Here is a 24,190-nt window from a genome sequence, read left to right on the forward strand (position 1 = left end):
ATGTTATGTATAGGCTTCCTAGCAGTAGTTAGGTTGTGGGGAAGAAAACCAATGAGATAGACATGCAAGAAAGGCATTATTAAAGTAACCATAGGGGTCTTCAATATGCAGATGGACTGGGAAAATCAGGTTGGTGATGGATCCTGAGAAAAGGAATTTGTGGAATGTCAAAGAGGTGGGTTTTTTTGGATTAGCTTGTGATAGAGCCCACAAGGGAACACCAGATTTGGTGATGTGTAATCAGACAGGCTTGATTAGGGAGCTTGAGGTGAAGAAACCCCTAGGGGACAGTGACCATAATATGATAGAATTCACCCTGCAGATTAAGAGGAAGAAACTGGAGTCTGAAGTAACAGTATTGTAATTGAGTAAAGGTAACTATAATGACATGAGGGAGGAGATGGCCAGAGTTGATTGGAAAGGGAGATTAGCAGGGCAGATGATGGATCGGCAATGGCAGGAGTTTCTGCGGGTACAGGAGAAATTAATCTCCAGGAAGAAGCAGCATATTCAGGGGAGGACAAGACAACTATGGCTGACAAAATAAGTCAGCGACAGCATAAAAGCAAAAGAAAAAGCAATAGTGAAGATTAGTGGGAAGCTAAAGGATTTGAATGCCTTTAAAAATCAGCAGAGGATCACTTTTAAAAAAAAAAAACAGGGGAGAAGGTGGCGTATGAGGGTTAGCTAGCTAGTACCATGAAGAAGTTTGCAAGAGTCTTTTAGATATATAAAAGATATGAGAGAGACCAGAGTGGACATTGACTGCTGGAAAAGTAGTAATGAGAAGCAAAGAAATGGTGAAGGAATTGAAAAGGTACTTTGCATCAGTCTTCAAGGTGCAAGACACCAGCATACCAAAACTTTGAGAGTTGGGACAGAAGTGAGTGTAGTGGTCATCATGAAGAAGAAGGTACTGGGGATGCTGAAAAGTCTGAAGGTGAATAATCACCCAGACTAAATGGACTACACCCCAGAATTCTCAAGGAGATAGCTAAAGAGTTTGTGGAGGCATTGGTGGTCTTCCATGAATTACTGGAGTCCGGGAAGATCATGGAGGATGGGAACATGGCTAATGTAACATCTCTATTTCAGAAGGGAAGGAGACAAAATACAGGAAGATATAGGCCAGCTAGCCTGACCTTGGTACTTGGTTAGATTTTAGAGACCATTTTTATGGATCAGACTGTGGAGTACTTGGAAGTGCATGGTAAAATCAGGCTGAGTTGGCATAGCTTTATCAGGCGGAGGTCGTGCCTGACAAATCTGTTCGAATTCTTTGAGGCGGTAACAAGCAAATTAGAAAAAGGAGATTCAATGGGCATGATCTATTTGGATTTCCAGAAGACCATTGATAAGGTGAAGCACAGGAGGCTGCTAAATAATATGAGCCCATGGTGTTAGGGGCAAGATACTGACATGGATAGAGGATTGCCTGACTGGTAGAAGGCAGAGAGTGGGCATAAAGGGATCATTTTCAGGATGGCAGCCAGTGACTAGTGGAGTTCTGCTGGAGTTAGTGTTGGGACCACAACTATTCACATTTATGCAGATCACTAATGTATAAAGGACCTGAAGGCACTGTTGCGAAGTTTACAGGTGACAAAAAGGTGGGTGGAGGAACAGGTAGTATTGAGGAAGCAAGGAGGCTGCAGGAGGACTTGGTCAGGCTAGGAGAGTGGGTAAAGTGGCAGACAGAATACCATATGGGAGAGTATGAGGTTAAGTATTTTGGTAGGAAGAATAGAAACACAGGCTATTTTCTAAATGGGGAAAAACTTTGAAAATTGAAGGGACTTGGGGGTCCGAGTTCAGGTTTCTCCTAAAGTTAACACGCAGATTCAGTTGCAGTTAGGAAGGCAAATACAATGTTAGCTGTTATTTCATAAGTGTTAAAATACAAGAGTAGAGATATCCTGCTGAAACTATGTAAGGCTCTCATCAGACCACACTTAGAATATTGTGAACTGTTTTGGGCCCATATCTAAGGAAGGATATGCTGACATTAAAGGGGATCCAGAAGAGATTTGCAATAATCATCCAAGGAATGAAGGGCTTGTCATATGAGGAGAGATTGAGGACTCTGGGTCTGTAAATGATGGAGTTTGTGTGGATTAAAGGGGATCTGATTGAAAATGACAGAATACTGAGAGACCTGAATATGGTAAGTGTGGAGAGGATGTTTCAACTAGTATGAGAATCTAAGAGCTGAGGACAAGGCCTTAGAGTGAAGGGAGATGAGGGAGAATGTCATCACTCAGAGGGTGGTGAATTTGAGGGACTTATTGTCACAGAAGGCTGTGGAAGCCAAGTCATTGAGTGCCTTTAAGACAGAGATAGGCTCTTGATTAGTCAGGTGATCTAATCTACAGGGTGAAAGCAGCAGAATGGGGTTGAGAAACATATTAGTCAAGATCGAATGATGGCGCTGACTCGACAGGCCAAATGGCCTAATTCTGCTCCTATACCTTTATGGTCCTATGTCACTGCCCTGCATTTCTGAAACATGACCTCTCTGCTTTTATATTCAATTCCCCTTGTGATAAATAATAACACTTCCTCAACCTGCATTCTAACCTTTTGTGATTCATGTCCAAGGCCATCTAGTCCTTCTGTATACACAGAGCTCTACAGTGTCTCGCCATTTAGATAATATGCCTTTTATTCATCCTGTCAAACTGGGCAATTTCACACTCCCCCACATTATACTCCATTGGTCATATCTTTGCTCACTGGTGTGGCTGTCATTAATGTCCTTTAGTTAATTAGATTTTCATGTTTCATCAGCCAGTTGCTTTTGCAGTTTTTAATCTAATTAATAACTTTGTTTAATTTATTAAATTTAGTTAATATTTCAACATATTTTGTGTTTCCTGGTTAAAACCCATGACCTAGTTTAGAAAGAAGTGAAATAAATACTTGTGTAGTAATCACGTACCTGTTTTCCTGTGATGTCACATTTTATTTTTTGTTTCAGTGTGAAACATTCATTTGTAGCTTAACAACCTTGTCAACTTTATCTGAGTTCCCGCTTCTCCTCGCCGGACTTATTGATTAGTCATACTCTAACAGAAAAGTCTTGAGGAGCTAACAGCAACATTCCTTACTTTCCCATTGCTTGCTGAACTAATGTGTTTGGAGCATATGATGATATACAAATCTATTCTTGATAACTGCTGCAATTATACTTTTCCACTTGCTGTTTCTCTGCTCTGAAATTATCACTTGATCAATTTTCATGTGGCAACTGCCTTTATTGCCTCTAGTTGTGTCCTGTTATTTGTGCCCGTAAGGATACACAAAATCATTTGAAACACCTCAGCTTTCAAAATGCACTTGGCACTTATATTCCCCAGAATGATTAGAGGATAAATGGTCATTGTCTTGATTACTGCATGATCTCTCAATCTATGTATTGATTAGCATGAGAGTAGTGTGACGTTATAACTTAACTGCAGTAGTCTGTAGTGGTGCTGCATTTGCTGATAACAAGCTTTAGGATCCTATTGTTTTGTTGTGTCAAAGGTGTAGAACATTACATGTTAGTACTGTAATATGTATTAACTGTTGGCAGGGAGAATGAAAAAACAGCCTATTACTAAATGGTGAGTTGTGAAGTTATAAGGTGGACAGGAACCTGTGTGTCTTAGTTAATTTATTGTGACAGATTAGTAAGCAGGCAAAGCAAATACTTAAATAATAGTGCACTAGCTTTTCTTATTGCAAGAGAAATTGATCATAAAAGTACAGAGGTTATGTTTCATTTACACAGGGCACTAGTGAGACTACATTTGTAGTATTATGTATAATAGTGATCTTGTGTAGGAAGGGATGAAAAATGCATTTTAAGCAGTTCATCCAACTAACTGTTGGAATGGACAGTTTGCCTTGGGGAGAGGTGGACAACCTAATCTTGTATCCTTTGGCATTTAGAAGCATAAGAGGCAATTTGACTTAAACATCTAAGGAACTGAGGTGTCTTGACAGGATATAGAGAGGGTATTTCCTCTTGTTTTAGATTCTTCCACTAGAGGCTGCCTTTTAAAACAAGGGGTCGGACGTGGCAAGATACCAGCAGTTCTGTAGAACCGCATATATGGCTCTGCCTACCAGCCAAGGCATACTGGTGTTTTTTTTTTGCCATCCCTGGCCAACTTATGTGAAGGAACTATTAATTTTAACCTTACAAAACACATATATTTATTAATATTTGGGAATGGGAAGGATGCCAAAAGGAAAAGGAGCGAGCAAATAGCAGCAGGGAGGACACTCCCCTGCAGAACCGGGCACACCAGCAGCAGCAGCCTCTCCCGAACCCCCGGGGAACCTGTCAGATTCACAGGAATTGGTGGTGGCGATGGCGAGACTTACCTCGAAGGTTGGGGCTGCTGTTGAGGAGATCCATGAGGAGTTCTGTGCCCAGGTCCAACCCATCGCAGGAAACCCATCTTGATGGGGAACACCTGAAGCTACAACAGAGGGGGTTATGACCGGGTATTCTTTTCATCCTTTACTACTAAAAGTAGGGGAGTGGTGGTACTTATCCAGAAAAATCTTCTGTTCACATTATTAGAGCAGGTGAAAGATGAACAAGAGCGGTCTATGATACTTAAGGCCCTGATACATGAGGAATATGGCATTTTAAATGTCTACTTTGAGGAGTTCTTGACTATCAACTCAGGCACGGCTACTAGTCCGTCTCTGCTATGGGAGTCCGCTAAGGCCTTTGCTCAGAGATTAGTTATTTCTTATTTGGCTAGCTGGAAACGACAGAAGGGGGAGCAGCAGCGACTACTTGAGACGCAGTTGAAAGCCACCAAGGCGGCACATTTTGCACAGCCTTCGGTGACTGAGCTACAGCGGATCACTGCACAAACCGCAAAGAAAGAACTTGTTAGGAATGGAGATCTCTTCTGAAACATGGGAGGACATATGGGAGAACGTGCGAAAGACCTCAATCTGTAATAGGACAATAGAAACCTGAGAATGACGAGAACGAGGGTAGGTCCGATCAAGGACAGTAGTGGGAGACTGTGTATTGAGTCGGAAGAGATAGGAGAGGTCATGAACAAGTACTTCTCTTCAGTATTTACGAACGAGAGGGACCGTATTGTAGAAGAGGAGAGTGTGAAATGGACTGGTAAGCTAGAAGAGATACCTGTTAGGAAGGAAGATGTGTTGGACATTTTGAACAACTTGAGGATAGACAAGTCCCCCGGGCCTGACGGGATATATCCTAGGATTATGTGGGAAGCAAGAGAGGAAATTGCAGTACCGTTGGCAATGATCTTCTCGTCTTCACTGGCAACGGGGGTGGTACCAGGGGACTGGAGAGTAGCGAATGTTGTGCCCCTGTTCAAAAAAGGGAATAGGGATAACCCCGGGAATTACAGGCCTGTTAGTCTTACTTCTGTGGTAGGCAAAGTAATGGAAAGGGTACTGAGGGATAGGATTTATGAGTATCTGGAAAGACACTGCTTGATTAGGGACAGCCAGCACGGATTTGTGAAGGGTAGGTCTTGCCTTACAAGTCTTATTGAATTCTTCGAGGAGGTGACCAAGCATGTGGATGAGGGTAGAGCAGTGGATGTAGTGTACATGGATTTTAGTAAGGCATTTGATAAGGTTCCCCATGGTAGGCTTATGCGGAAAGTCAGGAGGCATGGGATAGAGGGAAATTTGGCCAATTGGATAGAAAACTGGCTAACCGGTCGAAGGCAGAGAGTGGTGGTAGATGGTAAATATTCAGCCTGGAGCCCAGTTACAAGTGGAGTTCCGCAGGGATCAGTTCTGGGTCCTCTGCTGTTTGTAATTTTTATTAATGACTTAGATGAGGGAGTCGAAGGGTGGGTCAGTAAATTTGCAGATGATACGAAGATAGGTGGAGTTGTGGACAGTGAGGAGGGCTGTTGTCGGCTGCAGAGGGACTTCGATATGATGCAGAGCTGGGCTGAGGAGTGGCAGATGGAGTTCAACCCTGCCAAGTGTGAGGTTGTCCATTTTGGAAGAACAAATAAGAATGCGGAATACAGGGTTAATGGTAGGGTTCTTAGTCAGGTGGAGGAACAGAGGGATCTTGGGGTCTATGTACATAGATCTTTGAAGGTTGCCACTCAGGTGGATAGAGTTTGTAAGAAGGCCTATGGAGTATTATCGTTCATTAGCAGAGGGATTGAATTCAAGAGTCGTGAAGTGATGTTGCAGCTGTACAGGACTTTGGTTAGGCCACAGTTGGAGTACTGTGTGCAGTTCTGGTCGCCTCACTTTAGGAAAGATGTGGAAGCTTTGGAGAGGGTGCAGAGAAGATTTACCAGGATGTTGCCTGGAATGGAGAGGAAGTCGTACGAGGATAGGTTGAGAGTTCTCGGCCTTTTCTCGTTGGAACGGCGAAGGATGAGGGGTGACTTGATAGAGGTTTATAAGATGATCAGAGGAATAGATAGAGTAGACAGTCAGAAACTTTTTCCCCGGGTACAACAGAGTGTTACAAGGGGACATAAATTTAAGGTGAAGGGTGGAAGGTATAGGGGAGATGTCAGGGGTGGGTTCTTTACCCAGAGAGTGGTGGGGGCATGGAATGCGCTGCCCGTGGGAGTGGTAGAGTCGGAATCATTGGCGACCTTTAAGCGGCATTTGGATAGGTACATGGATGGGTACTTAATCTAGGTTAGAAGTTCGGCACTACAACGTGGGCCGAAGGGCCTGTTCTGTGCTGTATTGTTCTATGTTCTAATAGCTACGCAGTTAAAAGTTCTGCGCAGGGTTCATCTGGCACCGGACCGTCTGGCGAAGTTTTTGAAAAAGGGGCATCTTCAATGTGCCCCAAATGTAAAATAAGTGAAAGTACTCTTACCTATTGTTTCTGGACATGCCACAGGCTCCATGTTTATTGGAGTGCTGTGGCGGGAGAGATAGGGAGGGTATTGAGGACTGAAGTTAAAGTAGGCCCAATATCTCTCCTAGGTCTACCGAATTTATCATCCTTAGATGGGCATGGGAAGAAACTATTTAATATTCTTACTTACTGTGCACTGAAGAATATTCTGATGAATTGGGTGTCTGAGAGTCTACCGGACTTGCTGGGATGGTGGAAATTAATTATGGAGCACATTCCCTTGGATTTTTTTTTTTACAAACATGGTACACTCCACAACAGACCTTTTTTTTTCTATATAAGTCATGGCAGCCCTTTTTTTGTTGGCTATCTTAACCTCCAGGGTGTTTTTTTTTAAACCAGTATGGTTAGATTTGTTGAGCCCTGGGCCCTGGATGGGGGAGCTCCTGAGTTAATGGGAGCTTTGCGCCGAGCATAGCTGTTTTGTGTTTTTGTGTGTCCTTTTTGTTTTGTTTTATCCATCTCTTATTTAAGAGAGAGATGAGAATTTTTTTATCTCCTGTTGAAAGGTTTTGTAACTCTTTTTCAAAAGGTATTGGAAACAGAGTTTTTGAACATTTTTAAGGCAGAGATAGTTAGATTCTTGATAAGTAACAGGGTGAAACCTTATCAGAAGTAGGCATGAATGTAGAGCAATCAGGAGAAAGTGAGAACTACGGATACTGGAGAGTCAGAGTCGAAAAGGGTGGCACTGGAAAAGCACAACAGATCAGGCACCAGCTGCGGAACAGGAGAGTTGATATTTCGGGCATAAGCCCTTCATCAGGAATGTGGAGAGGAGGTAGAGAGAAGAGAAATAAATAGGGGGTGGGTGTGGGGCTGGGGGGGAAGTTAGATGAAAGGTGATATGTGAATGCATGTAATTGTGATAGGTTGGTGGCGAGGCAGAAGTGGATAGGTGGGAAGGAAGATGGAGGAGGCTTGAGGGGCCGAATGGCCTACTCGGCTTCTGATTTGCATACTTCCATTTGAATTTGAGTGCCATTAGTTCACATGTTGATCCAACAATATAGAGTGGTGCAAATGCTGAGGTTCATTGGAAAAACTGATAATTTTGTTAATAATTTCTTAATTATGTTGTTATTTGTCAGTCACATTAAATATAATCTACAAGTGACTAGGGCCAAATGTGGTAATGAAGTTTATTTGACTTTCAACCTGGCTTTTTGATATTTGTTCAGACCTCTGAATTTGGCACTGAGAAATGTGCTGTAGATTTGAATATTCTAAGTAGCTTTTTATTGTATAAAAGTGTGCTTGGTAAAGTATGTGGTTCTCCAGAACCATCCACTGAGATTCATTCTGGACTAGAGCAGAGTGGCAACAATAAAAGTGCAGATGCTGGAAATCTAAAGTGATAACATAACATAAATGGTATTAAGCATCAGTAAGACAGCAATAACCTGCTCGGTTAGGTTCTACCAGACCTACTCAACGCCTGAGGCCTTTACAATCTTGACCTAAATTTGGTCAAACAACTGAATTCAAGAGTGAAGGTGAGTGATTATTTTTGACATCAAGGTAGCATTTGACCAAGTGTGGTCTCAAGAAGCCTGAGCAAAACTGCTTCCAGTGGGAATTGGGGGAGAGGAACTGTCCACTGTTTGAAGTCATACCTAATACAAAGGAAGATTATTGTTGGAGGTCAGTCATCTCAAAGCCAAAAGCTCCTTGGTGTCCTAATATCTCTTAGTATCCTGGGCCCAAACATCTTCAGCTGCTGTATCAATGACCTTCTTCCTGTCTTTTAGTCAGAGATATGTGGATATTCACTGATGTTTGCAAACATTCAACACCATTGATGGTGACTCAGATACTGAAGCAATTTGTGCCTGTGTATAGCCACACTTGGACAACATTCAGGCTTGAACTGAAAAGCGCAAGTCTCCTTTGCAGCACACAAGTGCCAGACAACCACTGTGTGAACAATAGAAAATCTAACTGTCTTCCCTTAGCAACACCAATACTGAATTCCCCCCAAACTGTATAAGTCCAGTGGTTGTTATTGATCAGATGCTGAACTGAACTAGCCACAAAAATACTGTGGCAACAGGATTGGGCTTGAGATAGAGAATACTGTGGTAAGTAACTCGCGTCCTGACTCCCAAAATCTGTCCATCATCTACAGAGCACATGTTGGGAATGTGATGGAATGATCTCCAAATGGCTGGATGGTGTAGGCTCCAACAACACTCAAAAGTTCAAGATTTGGAGGTGTCAGTGTTGGACTGGGGTGGACAAAGTTAAAAATCATACAACACCAGGTTATAGTCCAACACTTTTATTTGGAAGCGCTCGCTTTTGGAGCACTGCTTATTCATCAAGTGGTTGTGGAGTATAAGGACAGCATAATTTCAAATGTTCAATACCATCCAGGTCAAAGCAGTTAATTTGATTGGCACCTCATTCACCAGCTAAAACATTAACTCCTCCTTCAATTAGCAGCACACAAGTAACAGTCTGTACTATCTGCAAGATCTACATTCATAACAGCAAATCATTTAAACCTCCTTTGATAGCACCTTCCAAAACCTGTGATCTCTACCATCTAGAAGGACCAGGATAGTGTGTACATAGGAATGTCACCACCTACAATATCCTTTAAAAGACACCCTGACTTGAAATCATATCCTTGTCCCTTCACTGTCAGTCAATGTCCTGGAGGTCCCTTTCTTATAGTGCTTGGATGTCCCTATATCTCACACACTGCAGTGGTTCAAGAAGGCAACTCAACACGACCCCCTTTAGGGCATGGGATGGGCAAGAAGTGCTGGCCCAGCTAGCAATGCCCCACAGCCCATGAACAAATAAATAAAAAATAATTGGAAATGTTCATCAGGACATGTAGTATCCGTGGAGCGAGAAACAAATTCTTGTTTCAGGCAGGTGACCTTTTTTTAGGTTCTACCTGATGTTTTCCTACTCCACCATGAGTTCTGATCATAGTTCATCAACATGAAACTTTATCTGTTTCTCTCTCCATGGGTGCTTCCTAACCTGATGAATGTTTCTAGTATTTTCTTTTCTAAGAACAAAACAAGTCTGAAGTCTTGTTTGTGTCCTGCTTCCATTGTCTCATTCTTGGCCATGCCTTCAGCTATCTAGGTCTCAAGCTAAAGAATTGCCTCCCTAAAATGTTGTGTTGATCTGCCTCTTGTTGTCTTTTCAGTCCTCCTTACAATTTACTTCACTTCATTAATATCTTTGTGTGGTTTATTGTCAACTTTTGTTTCACACTGCTGTAAAACTGGGATATTTACTGTTAACTTTGCAATATAAGTATGTCACTGTAAACTTCAAACTTAAGAAGATTTCTTGAATAAAATTAACTTTTCACTAAATGGGAAAGAGGAAGGAAAAGTTTTATTTAATAAAGAAATTTAGGAATTAATTTTTTTGTGTTTAGGAGATGAAGATGACTACTTCACAGCCATTATGCTGAGAAAATCTCGCGTAAAGTTATTGAAACAAGAAATAACACCTTTCCCAACTACCTCTATGAAGAGAAACCTTCTTGCTGTTCAGGTAGGAAGATGCAAAATTCCTCATCTAAAGAGGAATTTAATAATTGGTAAACAACTTATGTGAAGAAACTGCTTTGTGAACTTCACCCTAGTAATGTTTCTTGGGGGGGGGGGGGGGTGGCAAAACCTTCTAAAAGTGAAAACGTTTTTAAGCATCTATTTAAGTTCTGCAGTTGTAAAAGTTCTAAAGATCAAGCTTATTGGTAGGTAAGCATAGTGTGTGTTGCTCTGGCTTTATAAAAGGATGTGTTTGAGCAAAATTAGAGTAAGTAGAATAAAAAGTTATATCAGCAAACATGTTTTAATTGAGCTAGAATTGAAATAGAAAGCAATCTCATTAACTTGAGAGCCTCTAATCACTTTCCTACCTGTACAGTAATGTCTGTTATACCACAGGAATCTTTTCTTGATCCTCTCTCTTTTCCAGTTATGTGCTACCTTTTGGTGAGTTCAACCAATATGATGAAGGGTGAGATTTTGTATGCATACTGCTGTCAGCCAGCTGAAATCTATCAAGGAGAACGGCTCCAATCTGCTGACACATGCTTAGAATGCATTGCCTGAAAAGGTGGTAGATAAAAATATTCAAGAGTATTGAGTAAATTGTAGGTGTATTGGGTAAGATTGGAGATGAGAAGCTAACTGGATTGCTGTTTAACAGAGACGGTGCAGTTTCTGTTCTTTACGATTCTATCCCATCTTTCAGTTTAATTATAGTAAAATTGACGTCATTCTTTTTGCAGCTTTCCAGAAAGCATTTGCTTCTGGCTTTGATTTACATGTATTTACTGTCCTTTGTGGCTCTGCAGTTCTTGACTCTGAGCTCACCTGCCTCTTTAACACCTTCTATGTTGTGACGTGTATTTATCTTTGGTGCTGGGAGCGTATGCGATTTCGTTTTGAAGAAGAGGCAAATTTTTTAAAAAAATTCTAGTTATTTACAGTTCACCATTACCATCTTCAACCCGAGATACAGATCTTCGCAAAATCCCTAAAACCCTTTGGGAATGTGTCATTTGTGTTTAAAACTGTATGGCAGCGAAAGTAGTTCCTGCAGTATAGCTGTGGGAAATTAAATCAGTCAATGGGAATTGGTACAGCATGATGTTTATAAGAAAGGCTATCATTGGTCACAAATCCAGATTAGGATGATGCCAATTGAGTCATTCCCATGTCTGTTATATCTGTTCATGGACTGAATCTATGAACACAATTTGTATCCTCTATTAATGGCATTTTAGCTAAGAAAAAAAGTTACTTTTATTAGGAGGTAGCTGCTGTTCCAAGCAGGAGTCCTCTATGCTAAAGTTCATGGAGACTCTGCTGTAAATCCTACCATAAATTCTGCCTTGCTACCACCTTTGCTACTGGAAGTTCCTTTGACAGCACATTCTAAACCCATAGCCACCTAGAAGCACAGAGCCAGCAGATGTATCAGTATACTATCACCTGCAAGTTTACCTCCAAGTCACAAAGCATCCTGACTTAGAGCAATATCACCATTCTTCACTGTCCTTGGGTCAGAATCTTGAATCTCACTCATGGCACTTTGTGTGTACCCACACCATATCGGCTTTAGTGGTTCAAGAAGGCAGCACATCAACACCTTTTGTTGAGGACAGTTAGAAAATGCTGGCCTAGAGACACCCACATACAGTGAACTAATAAAACAAAATGCTCTTTTTCTAAAATAATTCTGTAAGGCTTAAAGTTGCCCTATCTTCGCAATAGGATGAACAAATTTGCATGGGTGCTCTTGCCCAATGTCCACTTTTCATGGAGTACAATTAATAAAGAAATTTGAAATGCATTTTCAAAACAAAAGGGAATTCCTAAAGCTAAATAGTTATTTTATTGTTCGTGTCCCTTTCCTTTTGTGTCCACTGTATCATGATACAGCTATTCAGATTTGAGGAAAAAGGATAAAGTTCAGTTTTTCGTTAGATTTTGCTAGCATCATCTTAACTCCAATACCAGGCAAATTTAATATCTAACTCTTCTCCCTCTCCAAGCAAACTGTACTGCTGAATATTAATGGATGATTCCCATCTGTTGTAGCTCTCGAGAGTTTAAAAATTTCTCCCTAACTCCCACTTCTCAAGAAAACTTGAATAAATTACAAGGGAGTCAGAACCCTTTACACAATATACTAAAATATAATTTTTGAATACCTTCTTGAGGTAGAATTGTAGATTGTGATGTTCCAACATTGCACTTGGCAGTTTCATAGAAATAATGAAAAACCACTTCCTGTGGCAAGTCCAAAGCGGATGCTGTCTGACCTGCTGTGCTTTTCCAGCGCCACACTTTTTGGCTCTGATTTCCAGCATCTGTAGTCCTCACCTTCTCCTAGTTTAATGAAAAATTATGTCAAACAAATATCTTCTCTGCCTCTCCTTATTGCAGGTAAACATTGCAGGAAATGAACTCTGTTTAATGACTTCCCACCTGGAGAGCACTAAAGCACATTCAAAGGAACGAGTCAAACAGCTTGAGATTGTACTAAGGAAAATCAAAGAAGCACCAGAAAGTGCCACAGTAATATTTGGTGGTGACACCAATTTGAGAGATCAAGAGGTGAGTTTGTTACTTAAAGTACGTTAGCTTTTTTAATATCTGGCTTTTATTGGATTAAATAGGATACATAGCACAGAAATATGCCCCTTGGCTCAGCCAGTCTATACAGGTGTTTATGTTTCACTTGAGCCTCTTCCCCTCTTTGTTATCTAAATCTTTGTTGTAAGCCCCATTCCCTCCTCCCTTTATGCTTTCAGATGTTGATTTAATTTATTTTGTTTTTTTTTCTATCTTTGTCATTTATCGAGACCCCATGTACATGCTTACTGGAGTAGAAATGCAATAAAGGGAGGGGTAAACCGTAGTGATGTATGGTAGCCATGCTAACACTTGACCTTCTAATCCCCATTCGCCTGAGCGTAAAGCTTTCTTTTAGTAATGCACTTCTGTTCAAGAGATTCTGCTTTTGTCCCAAGAGGCTGTTCCTTAGTTAACTCTTTTTTTTCCTGAAACTTGCTTTCATTCATGTCTCTTTCTTTACTTTCACACCTCTTGTGTGAAAACTATTTTTGTAGCCACTTTCAAGGAACCTTCTCTATTTCTATTTGAGTTTAAGATCCAGAAAGAAATTTTATTTTTTCCACTTTGAAAAAGATCACACCTCTTCACTTTGTTATTAATAAGAAATTCCATACTTGGATTCAAAAGAGAAATTATTGCTTTGACAATAAGTTAACTCTGAGCTGAATTGAAATATGTTATTTAGTGAAAAAAAAAGACATTTTAAAGTAATCATGAACAAAACCCTTCTGCCTCTGCCCTGCCATCCTTCATGTGTATATTTAATTTGCATGAGAGGTGAAGGACTGTCATAAAGGAGTTATAAAATGAAAACAGGTGAAATTGGTCTGGCCTGTCAGCAAATATTTTTCATTGCAGCTAAATGTATCTTAACATTTTTTGCTCAGCTTCTTCCAATCTCCCTTCAACTCCTTTTCCTTCATCATTTTTCCAATCTCACCTTGTTAGTTTTAGTCTCAGTCACCAATCCTGGAAATGAAATCCTACAACTTACAATTCTGCCCTCTGGTCAAAATATCTAACATTTGGTCTTGTATTTGGGCTCCTTGTTCTTAACTCCCTCAGTGCTGGAAACCATCTTCTCAATTTAAAAACAAAATGGAATATTTAATTTAAATTTTGAAATTGCTTCCAGACAAAACAGTTGCAACTCTGTAGGTTTGCAACTCATAATATTAGCAAATAACCGATTATCACTTTCTCTCATGGTATCATAGCTGCATGTTGATGAACAACATAAATATCAGTACAGCAGCTTAGTGATTATCTTACTGTTGCTCATAACTGCTCCCTCAAAGACATCGCCTGTTATACTACATCACATTGTCTGCTTTGCATCATCCCGAGTTATTCACTGTAGCTCATTTGCAACCATGTATGATGTCCAAATCCAATCTTGGTTAACCTGTCTGTAGCCACAGGTTTTTTTTTTTGCAGGTGCCCAAGGATCCACATTTCAAATAATCTATTTTATTCAACAGATTATTTTTAAAAATTGTCCATGTTTCTGAGGCATGCAGGAAGTAGATAGAAAGTGAGTAGCTTATGCATTTTATTTCCTTGTACCAAGCTTGAATTTTCTTGTTTTTTATGCATTCTTCGTCATCTTGAATTTTATTTTCAGTCTCTCTATCCTTCTGTTGACTTTGACATCACATCTGCCACCTTTTTATAATCTTTTGTCCTAAGTAAATAGACTTAACTACGTGTTATCGGTCTATTTATTCACAGACCAAGACTAACAATCCAGAAGCATTAGTTAAATCCCATCACTGCAATTAAGGCTTTTAAATGTGATTGATTAAACTTGGAATTAAAACTTACTCGTGTCAGTAATTGAACATACTGGATTGTCATAAAACTAGTTTTTATTGTGGAGTCAGGATGGAATAAGCTGCTATCATTCCCAGCAATGCGGCTACATCTTAACTGACTGACTTGTTAACCACAAAGCAATTTTATTAAAATTGCTATGAAGTTGGTATAATTAAGAAAACTTGACAGGCACAGCTCTTCATGACCTGAAAGGAGCAAAGGCTCACCTACCCCTGTCAACTTTGCAAAGTCCTCACTAATGTCTGGTGACTTGTGTCGAAGTGGCATTTTAATAGCCAAAGCTAAGCAATTCCAAGACCATTCAGATCAGACGGCTGTGCAGTTCTGCCTCTTTTTAAATAGATAATGGTAGTGGATAATAAACAATGAAAAGGGAGAGGAAGTGTCTTCAGAAACTTTTCTCTCAATGATTTGGGAATCCATCATGTGAATTAAGAAGATTAGGTTAAGCATATGCAGTTATTTTTCAGCCAGAGAGACAGAGATGATCCAACTCAGCCACCTCCTGGTGCCAGTTTTCAGTCAATTTTTGATTCATTCCACAAGATGCGAAAAAATGGGCTCTGGCGATATCCCAACTTTGGTGCTGAAGACTTTTGCTTTGTAACTAACCATGCTCCTGGCAAGACTTTTCCAGAACAGTTCTAATACTAGCATTTAATTGACAAGTTAAAAATTGATCAGGTGTGTTCTGTCCACGAAAAGTAGAACCCCAGTTCAATCCAGTCATTTACTACCTCATCAACCTACACTCAATAGCAAAATAATGGAAGATGGCTCTTAAAAAATGATAACTTGTTCACTGGGACTTTAGTTTAGGTTCTGCCAAGGCTACCTTGCTCCAGACCCCAGTACAGTTATGTTCCAAACATTAATTGAAGAGCTGAATTCTAGATGTGAAGTGACTGTCCTTGTCATTAGGGCAGCAATTGATCGAGCATGGACTCGCTCTCTCGCTCTCTCAACAAGTACTCACCATCTGACTCTTCAAACCTTGCCCGGTATTGACAAGACTTATTTAAAGTACATGATACGCTTATGTGAATGGTTGAGCTTCGGCAGCACATTAAATTAGAAACCACCCAATCCAAAGGAACCCATTTGATTTACACGTCATTTATCACCTTAAACATTGAGTTTCTACATCAATGGTGCACAATATCAGCAGTTTGTGTTTACCAGATGTACTGCAGTGACTTGCCAAGGTTCCACCTTTCAAAGTACTTGACTATGTGAAGAGTTAACTGAAAGCCCTACTGTTTCTCTTGTTATGGCATTAGACAGTGATATATCTGCTGAGTATTTACTGTGTGCACATTGACCCTTTTGATTAAAATCTTGTTCCATTTTGACAGTAGTTAGTGATATTAGACCAGCACAGTATGCACAATAACTGATAATTGAGACCACCATGAAAACTCTGATTGCAACTCCAAAAGGCAGATGTTCACTGAAAATATTTGATGTTTTAACAGACTTTTGTTGCACTGGCAAAGTATGGTGCCTCATTCTCTTGCTTTATCTTCATCCATACTCTGTCATCTAGTGCTGCTTTTGTAAGGGAGCAGCTATTAGCATGAACATGCCTCAGTGGGGAGGAGTGTCGCAGGAACTCAAAAATTGCCTATGGTATGATAATTAATGGTAATTCTGTTTTGTTTTACTTTTATAATCAATTACACCTAAACAATTTGTGATTTATTATGCAATTTTCTTTTGAACATTTTTACTAATATGGTTCAATTTTATACTGGAGTAAAGGGACTGATCTTCAGGTTTCTTTATAAAAGTCTAGAATTTTTGTAACCGAGAGCATTTACAATCTCTGCTTTCATAAACCCAACTATCCAAAGCACACTTTCTAAAAACTTCATTCTGATGTCAACTCACAAATAAATAAAACAAACAATTATTAGCTTGGAAGTATTTTGAAATACTAAGTATCTTTGTGCAGGAATTACCAAAAGTAACTTGTCAATTGCTACCTCACTAGATGCTGGAAAACCCTTGGTTTCCATCCAGTGTCAGTCTAAGATGTTGAAGGAGGAGGCTTGTGCATGTCAACATGTGACTTCCATTGAAGTACTCTCTCTTACATAGTTTAGGATCTATCATCTTTTCTCAACATGTGTTTTATTTGCAGGTTACAAAGGTTGGAGGTTTGCCGGAAGGTGTCTTGGATGTCTGGGAGTTCTTAAACAAACCTGAACATTGTCGATATACCTGGGACACTAAAGCTAATAATAACCTAAAGGCTCCTTACACTTGCAGACTCCGCTTTGATCGTGTGTTTTACAGGGAAGCCAGTGAAGGTCAGATAGTTCCACAACAAATGACCCTTGTTGGACAAGACAAGTTGGATTGTGGGCGTTTTTGTAGTGATCATTGGGGGCTCCTTTGTGACTTTGATGTCATATTGTGAGTCTTAGCTGTGGTGGGTAGAGTAGAAAGCAACACTTAAAATACAATTACATGTGAAATCTCTACCAAGATGATTTGTAATAACTCAGTCAGAATATTTTCTGGGTGATCAGGTGTCTTATCATGTTTTCCTCATTAAAGTGATCATGCTAGTTCATGCTTGAGTTCACACTCTAATTTCCTGAAGAACGAGAGGAATAGATTTAGTGAAACAGGAACGTTTACGCTATGGTGATATAAGCATAAAGTTGTATTTTTGGAACGGAGATTCTAATAGGCTGTGTGCGCATAACGCTGAAGCAGAGTTCTTTCAGTAATCATTGTTTCATTTATTAGCACAACTGTTGTCTTGCTGACTATAACTTAATTGCCCTGCAGTGTGTTTTTAAAACATTATGGCAGAATACCTTTTAAGTTGCTGCCTTGTTTCTTCATCAAGATAGCCATGTTCAGAGAGCTTAGGAATTTTATGCTGGTGTATTTTTGCAGAGTGCAGATGACTTCATGATGCATTCTGTAAAATGTAATCCTGAGCTCGTGAAGATAGCAGAAGTTACCTTCCTCTTAAATGTCAATGTGTAACTGATGATCTTTGCTTTTAAGTATGTTCCTAATTTTAATGTTGTGAATAAAGAAACCTTTTAGCCACCTATAAAGAAATCAGACTGCATTTTATTTTGCCAAGAAAATTTTCATGAGTGAAATGTAGTTTTTCTTTGTTGAAATGGTGCAGTGATGCAAAGTGATAGAAAAATAAAGCACTGTAGTGTATAGGATGGAAGTTCCCTTTCAAAGCTCTCAGTTTCTGATTCCATTGTGCTATGTGGATGGCAGGTCAGATGGGCGAGTATTTGCAAGGACACCAAGTGATTTAGAAACTGATGGAGAAAGGAAAACATTCACCGAAGCTCAAGAATTGTTACCTGAACCTTCTTTAACAGGTGTGATATAAATGAATTCCATATGGGAGAGGGCTATTGTACATGTGTTACAGCATGCAAGCTATTCCATTGCCACTTAGTTATTAGTGAGGAAAATAATCGATTCCGGTTTGAATTTATTTAGATTTGTTGAGGCCACTAAGCACAGAGTAAACAGTTTGTTTTCCCTGTGATTCTGGAGTCAATAGCAGTTATTTTTACATATAGCATTGTATGATTTTAGTTTCCTGGTGTTAGTAGAAATTTAGATTTTTAGATTCTAAGGGTTAACTGGTAAATGCTAGAAATAAAAGGCAGATTTCAACTTTGTATGGAATAAACCTTCTGCCCCGATGTGTGTCTCACCCTTTTGGGAACTTCCAACTTCCAGCAATGAGAGACAATACACACAACTGGACAACAACGTCAATTATCCATAGTTTTCTACATAGTGAACTGTACTAATGTGTGAATGTTGAGGAAGGCTGGTATTTAATGCCAATCTTAATTGCCATTGTGGTGGCTGAGTTTTCTGACCTATTGCAGTCCTTTTGTGAAGGTGGTAATGTTAGCATATCCAGAAAAATGACACCCCACTTTTCAGATTATTTTCCTGCATTTATAAGCAAAGTCTGAAACCTTCCATATGCTGTCTTGTTCTTGAATTTTCCTGAACTAATTTGTCTTTTTGATCTTCACCGAAGACTTATAAATAAAGTTATGCTTATATGTGACGTGGATTGTTAGGGATGGAGATTTCAACTTTTGATTGTTTGGGTGGTCAGTTGGCTAAACAGTTATCAAATTTGGAAAGGGTGAAATACATCTTGATAGTTTGTGTTCAGTTAGTTGGTAAAAGAATATATTTATGAATGAAATTGGTCAGTAATGCAGAGTGATAATGCATATTGGTCTTTTGCCATATCAAACAGGTGGCATTTGTTACAATGTTCATCAAGCCATTGTAAATTCTGATAAAAAGGATGGCTTTGGAAATCTGTACTCGTGTGAAATTGACAAAAGTACTTACTATTTAGGGCTCCTACTTTCTAATATCTTTCATCAAGTTGGTCAGAAATGGTGAAATGTATGATTGGAGTTTTGTAATATTAGTAGGCAGAAAACCTGCCATCACCGACTGAATGAAAGATCTTTCGATAAAAGGATCCACAGTGCTAACTGGATCTTCTAGAAAGTGATGGAATTCCTTTAGTGTGGTGAATGCCGTCACAACTCACTGGAATGGCACGCTGAAAATCAAGCCCCACTATTCCGAGAGTCATCACAAAAGTTAAAGGTTTTAAAATAAGTACATAATTCTCCAATTTAATTGATTTTCAGACCAGGTTGATAGAAAGCACGGACTGGATTTCTGTACTTAACAAGAATTACTATTTATTACAAGTAATTAGACTCGAGCTACAGGTAAATAGTTATAAACTTAAGTGTTATAAACTAAATAACACTACAAATTAAAACATTTTCCCTTATCAACTCCCCCTTGCGTCTGTGTGTGAATGCACACACGTAAGCAGATGAAAAAAATAGGTTATGGGCAGAGGAAAAGTAGTTTATGAGCAAAGGAAAACTGAAGCAGTTCAGTGGTTTTTATTCATGTGTTGTGAGATAGTCATATGATTCTTTTACTGGTCAGAAGTTTGCAGTTTTTTTTTCCACATGTTTCCACCGGTTTGCAAGATCTTCCCTCTCCACATTCCTGATGAAGGTCTTCATCATTTGACATGATGTCAAATTCAACTGGACCATCCTGGACACCTCCCTCCCCTTCCTGGACCTCCATCTCAATCTCTGGCAACTGACTAACCACAGATCTCTTCTACAAACCCACCAACTCCCACAGCTACCTGGACTATACCTCCTCCCACTCTGCCTCCTGTAAAAACTCCATCTCTTATTCCCAATTTCTCCACCTATACCACATCTGTTCCCAGGATGATCAGTTCCACCTTCAAAGACTGCAATTTCCCCTCCCACACGGTCAATGATACCCTCCAGCGCATCTCCTCCATTTTGCGCACCTTCGCCCTTAAACCCACCCCTCCCAATGCAATACGGACAGAAACCTGCTGGTCCTCATCATCCTCTGTATTCATTGCTTAAACCTCCCGCCACTTCTGCCACGTGCAAATAGATTCTTACCTCCTTCTCTCCACCCCCCCCCCCCCCCCCCCCCACAACTAGGGACATATTTCCCTCCCGATACAATCAACATTTCAAAGAGACCATTCCCTCTGCGACTCCCTTGTCAGATCCACAGCCCACACCTTACTCTGCCACCGCAAACAAGTGCAAAATGTGTGCCCACACCTCCCCCCTTACCTCCATCCAAGGCCCCAAAGGATCCTTCCACATCCAACAGAAATTTACCTGTACTTCCACAAATGTCAACTACTTTATCCGTTGCACCCGATGTGGTCTCCTCTACATCGGGGAGATAGGATGCCAACTTGCGGATTGTTCCAGAGAACATCTCTGGAACACCCACACCAACCAACCCCTCGCCTCATGGCTGAACATTTTAACTCCTCCTCCCACTCCACCAAGGATATGCAGATGCTGGGCCTCCTCCATCGCCAATCCCTAACCATCTGACACCTGGAGGAAGAATGCTTCATCTTCAACCTTGGGACCCTGCAACCACATGGGATTAATGTGGATTTCACCAGTTTCCTCATTTCTCCCCCCCCCCCCACCTATCCCAGTCCCAAGCCTCCAATTCAGCACTGACCTCTTGACCTGTCCATCATTTTTCCCATTTATCCGCTCCACCCTCCTCTCTGACTTACTACCTTCTCTCCCACCTTCATCTACTTATTGCATTCTCAGCTATCCCCCCCCCCCCCCCCCCCCCCCCTAGCCCAACCCCCCTTGCATTTATCTCTCAGCCGCCAGCCCACAAGCCTCATTCCTGATGAAGGGCTTATGCCGAACATCTATTCTCCTGTTCCTCGGATGCTGCCGGACCTGCTGTGCTTTTCCAGCACCATACTTTCGATTATGTTTGGCATGGACTGCTTCGACTAAAGAGTCTGTTTCCATGCTGTATGACTTGAGACTATTTGCCTTACGTATGTACTGTTTAAAGCAGTTATCAGAACCTTTGAATTTCAAAATATTGCAGCTGACTGCTGTGGAAAAGAGTTGTGGTCTGCCTTCTGCACTATGAAAGAACTCCGAAGGCCTTGTGGGTTGTGGTGTTTGAGGGCCACCTGAGCCGAAGCTCCTCTCTGCAATACAAGCTCCCTCCTTTTCATTTCGAAAAAAGAAAGTGTGGTGTGGCAATTTGCATGAGAGAGTCTATCAGCATGATCTAATTGAATGGCAGAACATGCCTGATGACTTGAACAGGCCTAATCCTGTTGTTATGGTCCTATCTCTCCAACCCCCCCAAAAAAAACTTTGGCCCCAACCTCTCACCAGTCCATTAGGGCTCGAGCTCACTGGAATCTGAGTATCTACTGCAAGATCTGGACTTGGCCTTGCTCTAACTCTGCTGCATAAGTCTGCCAGTGGCTGGCTTATGATCTCCTTCAGATTGTTTGCGGAGAGTCACACCTAGCTGTCAAACTTGCTTCTGAGCAGTGGACTAGGTTGGAAAACAAAAGGTCTTGAATTTGAGCATATGGACTTCCTGGCCAAACCTCATTTCTCCAGACTGTCAAGTCCTCCTTCAGATGAATGCTCGAGCCATTTACTGATACTCTTTGCACAATGCTGATTGATCTGCTGAGTATCATCAGAATTTCCTTTCCTAAAATTTCAGGTTTCCAGCATGAGCAGTATTTGCTTGCTCTTTAAGGTTATGCGTCGTAAAACAGGAAATTTAAAACGTGTACAGGAATGAGGGATACACACGAGTAAAAGTGGAAACCAAAGGACTTAAGTTAGCTTACTGATCATCGAGTGTGTGCCCAGGCAGCATGATGCTGTTAATGATGTGATAAATATAATATGTAGTACATTTCAAATGCATTAAAGTTCAAATAAATAACTCTAACCTTTTATTGCACATTGATGAGCTGCATTTAGAATACTACATATAGTTTTGGGAACTCTGTGTTGGACAGCAATTAGTGAAGTTTGTTTCCTGTGTTGTGTACAAGGTGTTATTTTATTACATTGTTGTTTGTGCAGTGTTACACATTGTTCTCCCCACAGTATTGTCATGCATCCAGCAACTCTGTTTTCCACAATTGGTTTATAAGTTGGAAATAGTTTTGTCTTATCCTGGATTGTGTTGGCAACAGAAAGATATTTTAATGTGTGCAGGTCAACTATCTAATTTTAACCCATTACACAGACTCCCTATGTTTCAACCTGGTGAGTATCATTTGTTCATCTTGGGTTCAATCCAGCCTTTCAACAACACCAGGCACTAGGAAATGGTTTAGAGGACAATCGGGATGGTTTCAGGTATATAAACATGATGATCATGATGTGCAAAGAATGTATCGAGTCTGATTCAGAAAGTGGACGTGAGTCCATAGTACCACTTTAAGCAAGTATGTCAAATTATGCATTTCAGGTTTTCCATACTTTCTCAAGCTATTAAAAATTGTAGGCATCACTTTTAACAGGAATCTGCTAATTAAGTGGGGGAAATTATTCAAATTTTCCTCAAAACAGCAGTCAATAGTGATATAAACAATTTTTCCTTTTTGGTTTAATGAGTCATGACCAACAGAATAATGGGAAGAAGCCTAAAACTAATGGTCTTCCTGCTATTATATATCAAACATTACTATTGCCACCAGTGACGAATTCTCAGTAAAGACATTTTTCAGTAACGTTTTAAAGTGAGTCCTCAAGTTGAGATAGTTAAGAGGGTCTTAAAATGCTCTGAAGGATTTTTTCTTGGATTATTTAAGATTTTGGTTTATATGTTTTATTAGCAAGTTAATAGTCTTATTCTGAATACGTAGTAGCCCTTAGAAAATTGTCAACCACTGCAGGATTTCAGCCACGTATCCCTTTTCAGATCCTGATACAGTAGGCTGATGCAGCAAATTCATACTGCAGCAAACTCTAAGTCTAGTCTGACATGGAAAAGGTTAATTTAACTGATTTTTAATGAATCAATTAATACCTATTTTGACTATTACCTTACTAGTGATTACATTCTAAATTGACAAATAGTGCAAGACCATTCTCTTCTGCATTTTCCAAGAAAGGAATTTATCTTTTTTAATTCCCTCTGCTCCCTTTCATGCAGGAACGGTTTCAGTTTGTTTAACTTCATTCATGAAAGATTGATTCTCAGATCTTTTGGAATGAAATATCTTTCAATTGCCTAGATGCTTTCTGGAAGGTTGGGTCCATTACTTCAGAGTAGCCATTAATTCAGGCTCATTTCCTCATGGGACCTTTTAACAGATAACAGCCTGTTCTCAAATTTTGAAATATGAAGAGCAGTTCTCAATAATGACTCTATTGTCATGCCTTTGAGATGAGATTTTATTGTAAAGCGCATAATGAAAAGTTGAATCAGTTTATGGTTCAGGAAGACTTTACGGTTGTAAATTAAAATATTCTGACCATCTTTATTTACGAATTGTTATTAAACCTGACTTCAACAAAGCTGATTTTGCGGACTTGCCTACCTATCGTACCCTTGTTATTTGGAAATCTCTTGTACTGTGGATTTCTGATCCTAAGATTTGTGAAAAGGCCTGGGTCATTTTTATTTAATTGTTCAGGCTTTAACACTGTTGGATCTTTTGTATTGATTTCCACATTAAAAAATCCTACGGAAATAAATTGTGAGGAAGGCTACAGAAGGTGATAAATTTAAAAGACAATTGTGTGGCTTTCTGGTTAGATAGTAGGTAGGGGGTTAAATTTCATTGTGGCACAGCGGATAATTCACTAACTTCTGTGGCACAAGATTTAGGATTCTACATTGTCAGAGGTGCTGTCTGTCAAATAAGACATTGAATCAAGGGTTTGTTTGCCTCTCAGTGGGAATGCAAGATTCC

At 40.1% G+C, this 24,190-nt stretch overlaps 1 protein-coding gene across 1 annotated transcript in view; it reads left to right on the forward strand.

The window, feature by feature from the left end:
• The window catches only part of tdp2b (tyrosyl-DNA phosphodiesterase 2b), a 41,465-nt gene extending 23,520 nt beyond the window's left edge, over window positions 1-17,945 (forward strand). The window contains exons 5-7 of the mRNA XM_043719181.2: window positions 10,302-10,420; window positions 12,826-12,996; window positions 16,997-17,945. Of these exons, the coding sequence (XP_043575116.2) occupies window positions 10,302-10,420; window positions 12,826-12,996; window positions 16,997-17,275 (569 nt within the window). The 3' untranslated portion in view covers window positions 17,276-17,945. The remainder of the gene's footprint in view (window positions 1-10,301; window positions 10,421-12,825; window positions 12,997-16,996) is intronic.
• Window positions 17,946-24,190: the final 6,245 nt, after the last annotated feature.

This window comes from Chiloscyllium plagiosum, unplaced genomic scaffold (genome assembly GCF_037043375.1).
Source record: "Chiloscyllium plagiosum isolate Xiang-an unplaced genomic scaffold, Cpla_swu_hap1 HiC_scaffold_34, whole genome shotgun sequence".
NCBI lineage: Eukaryota > Metazoa > Chordata > Chondrichthyes > Orectolobiformes > Hemiscylliidae > Chiloscyllium > Chiloscyllium plagiosum.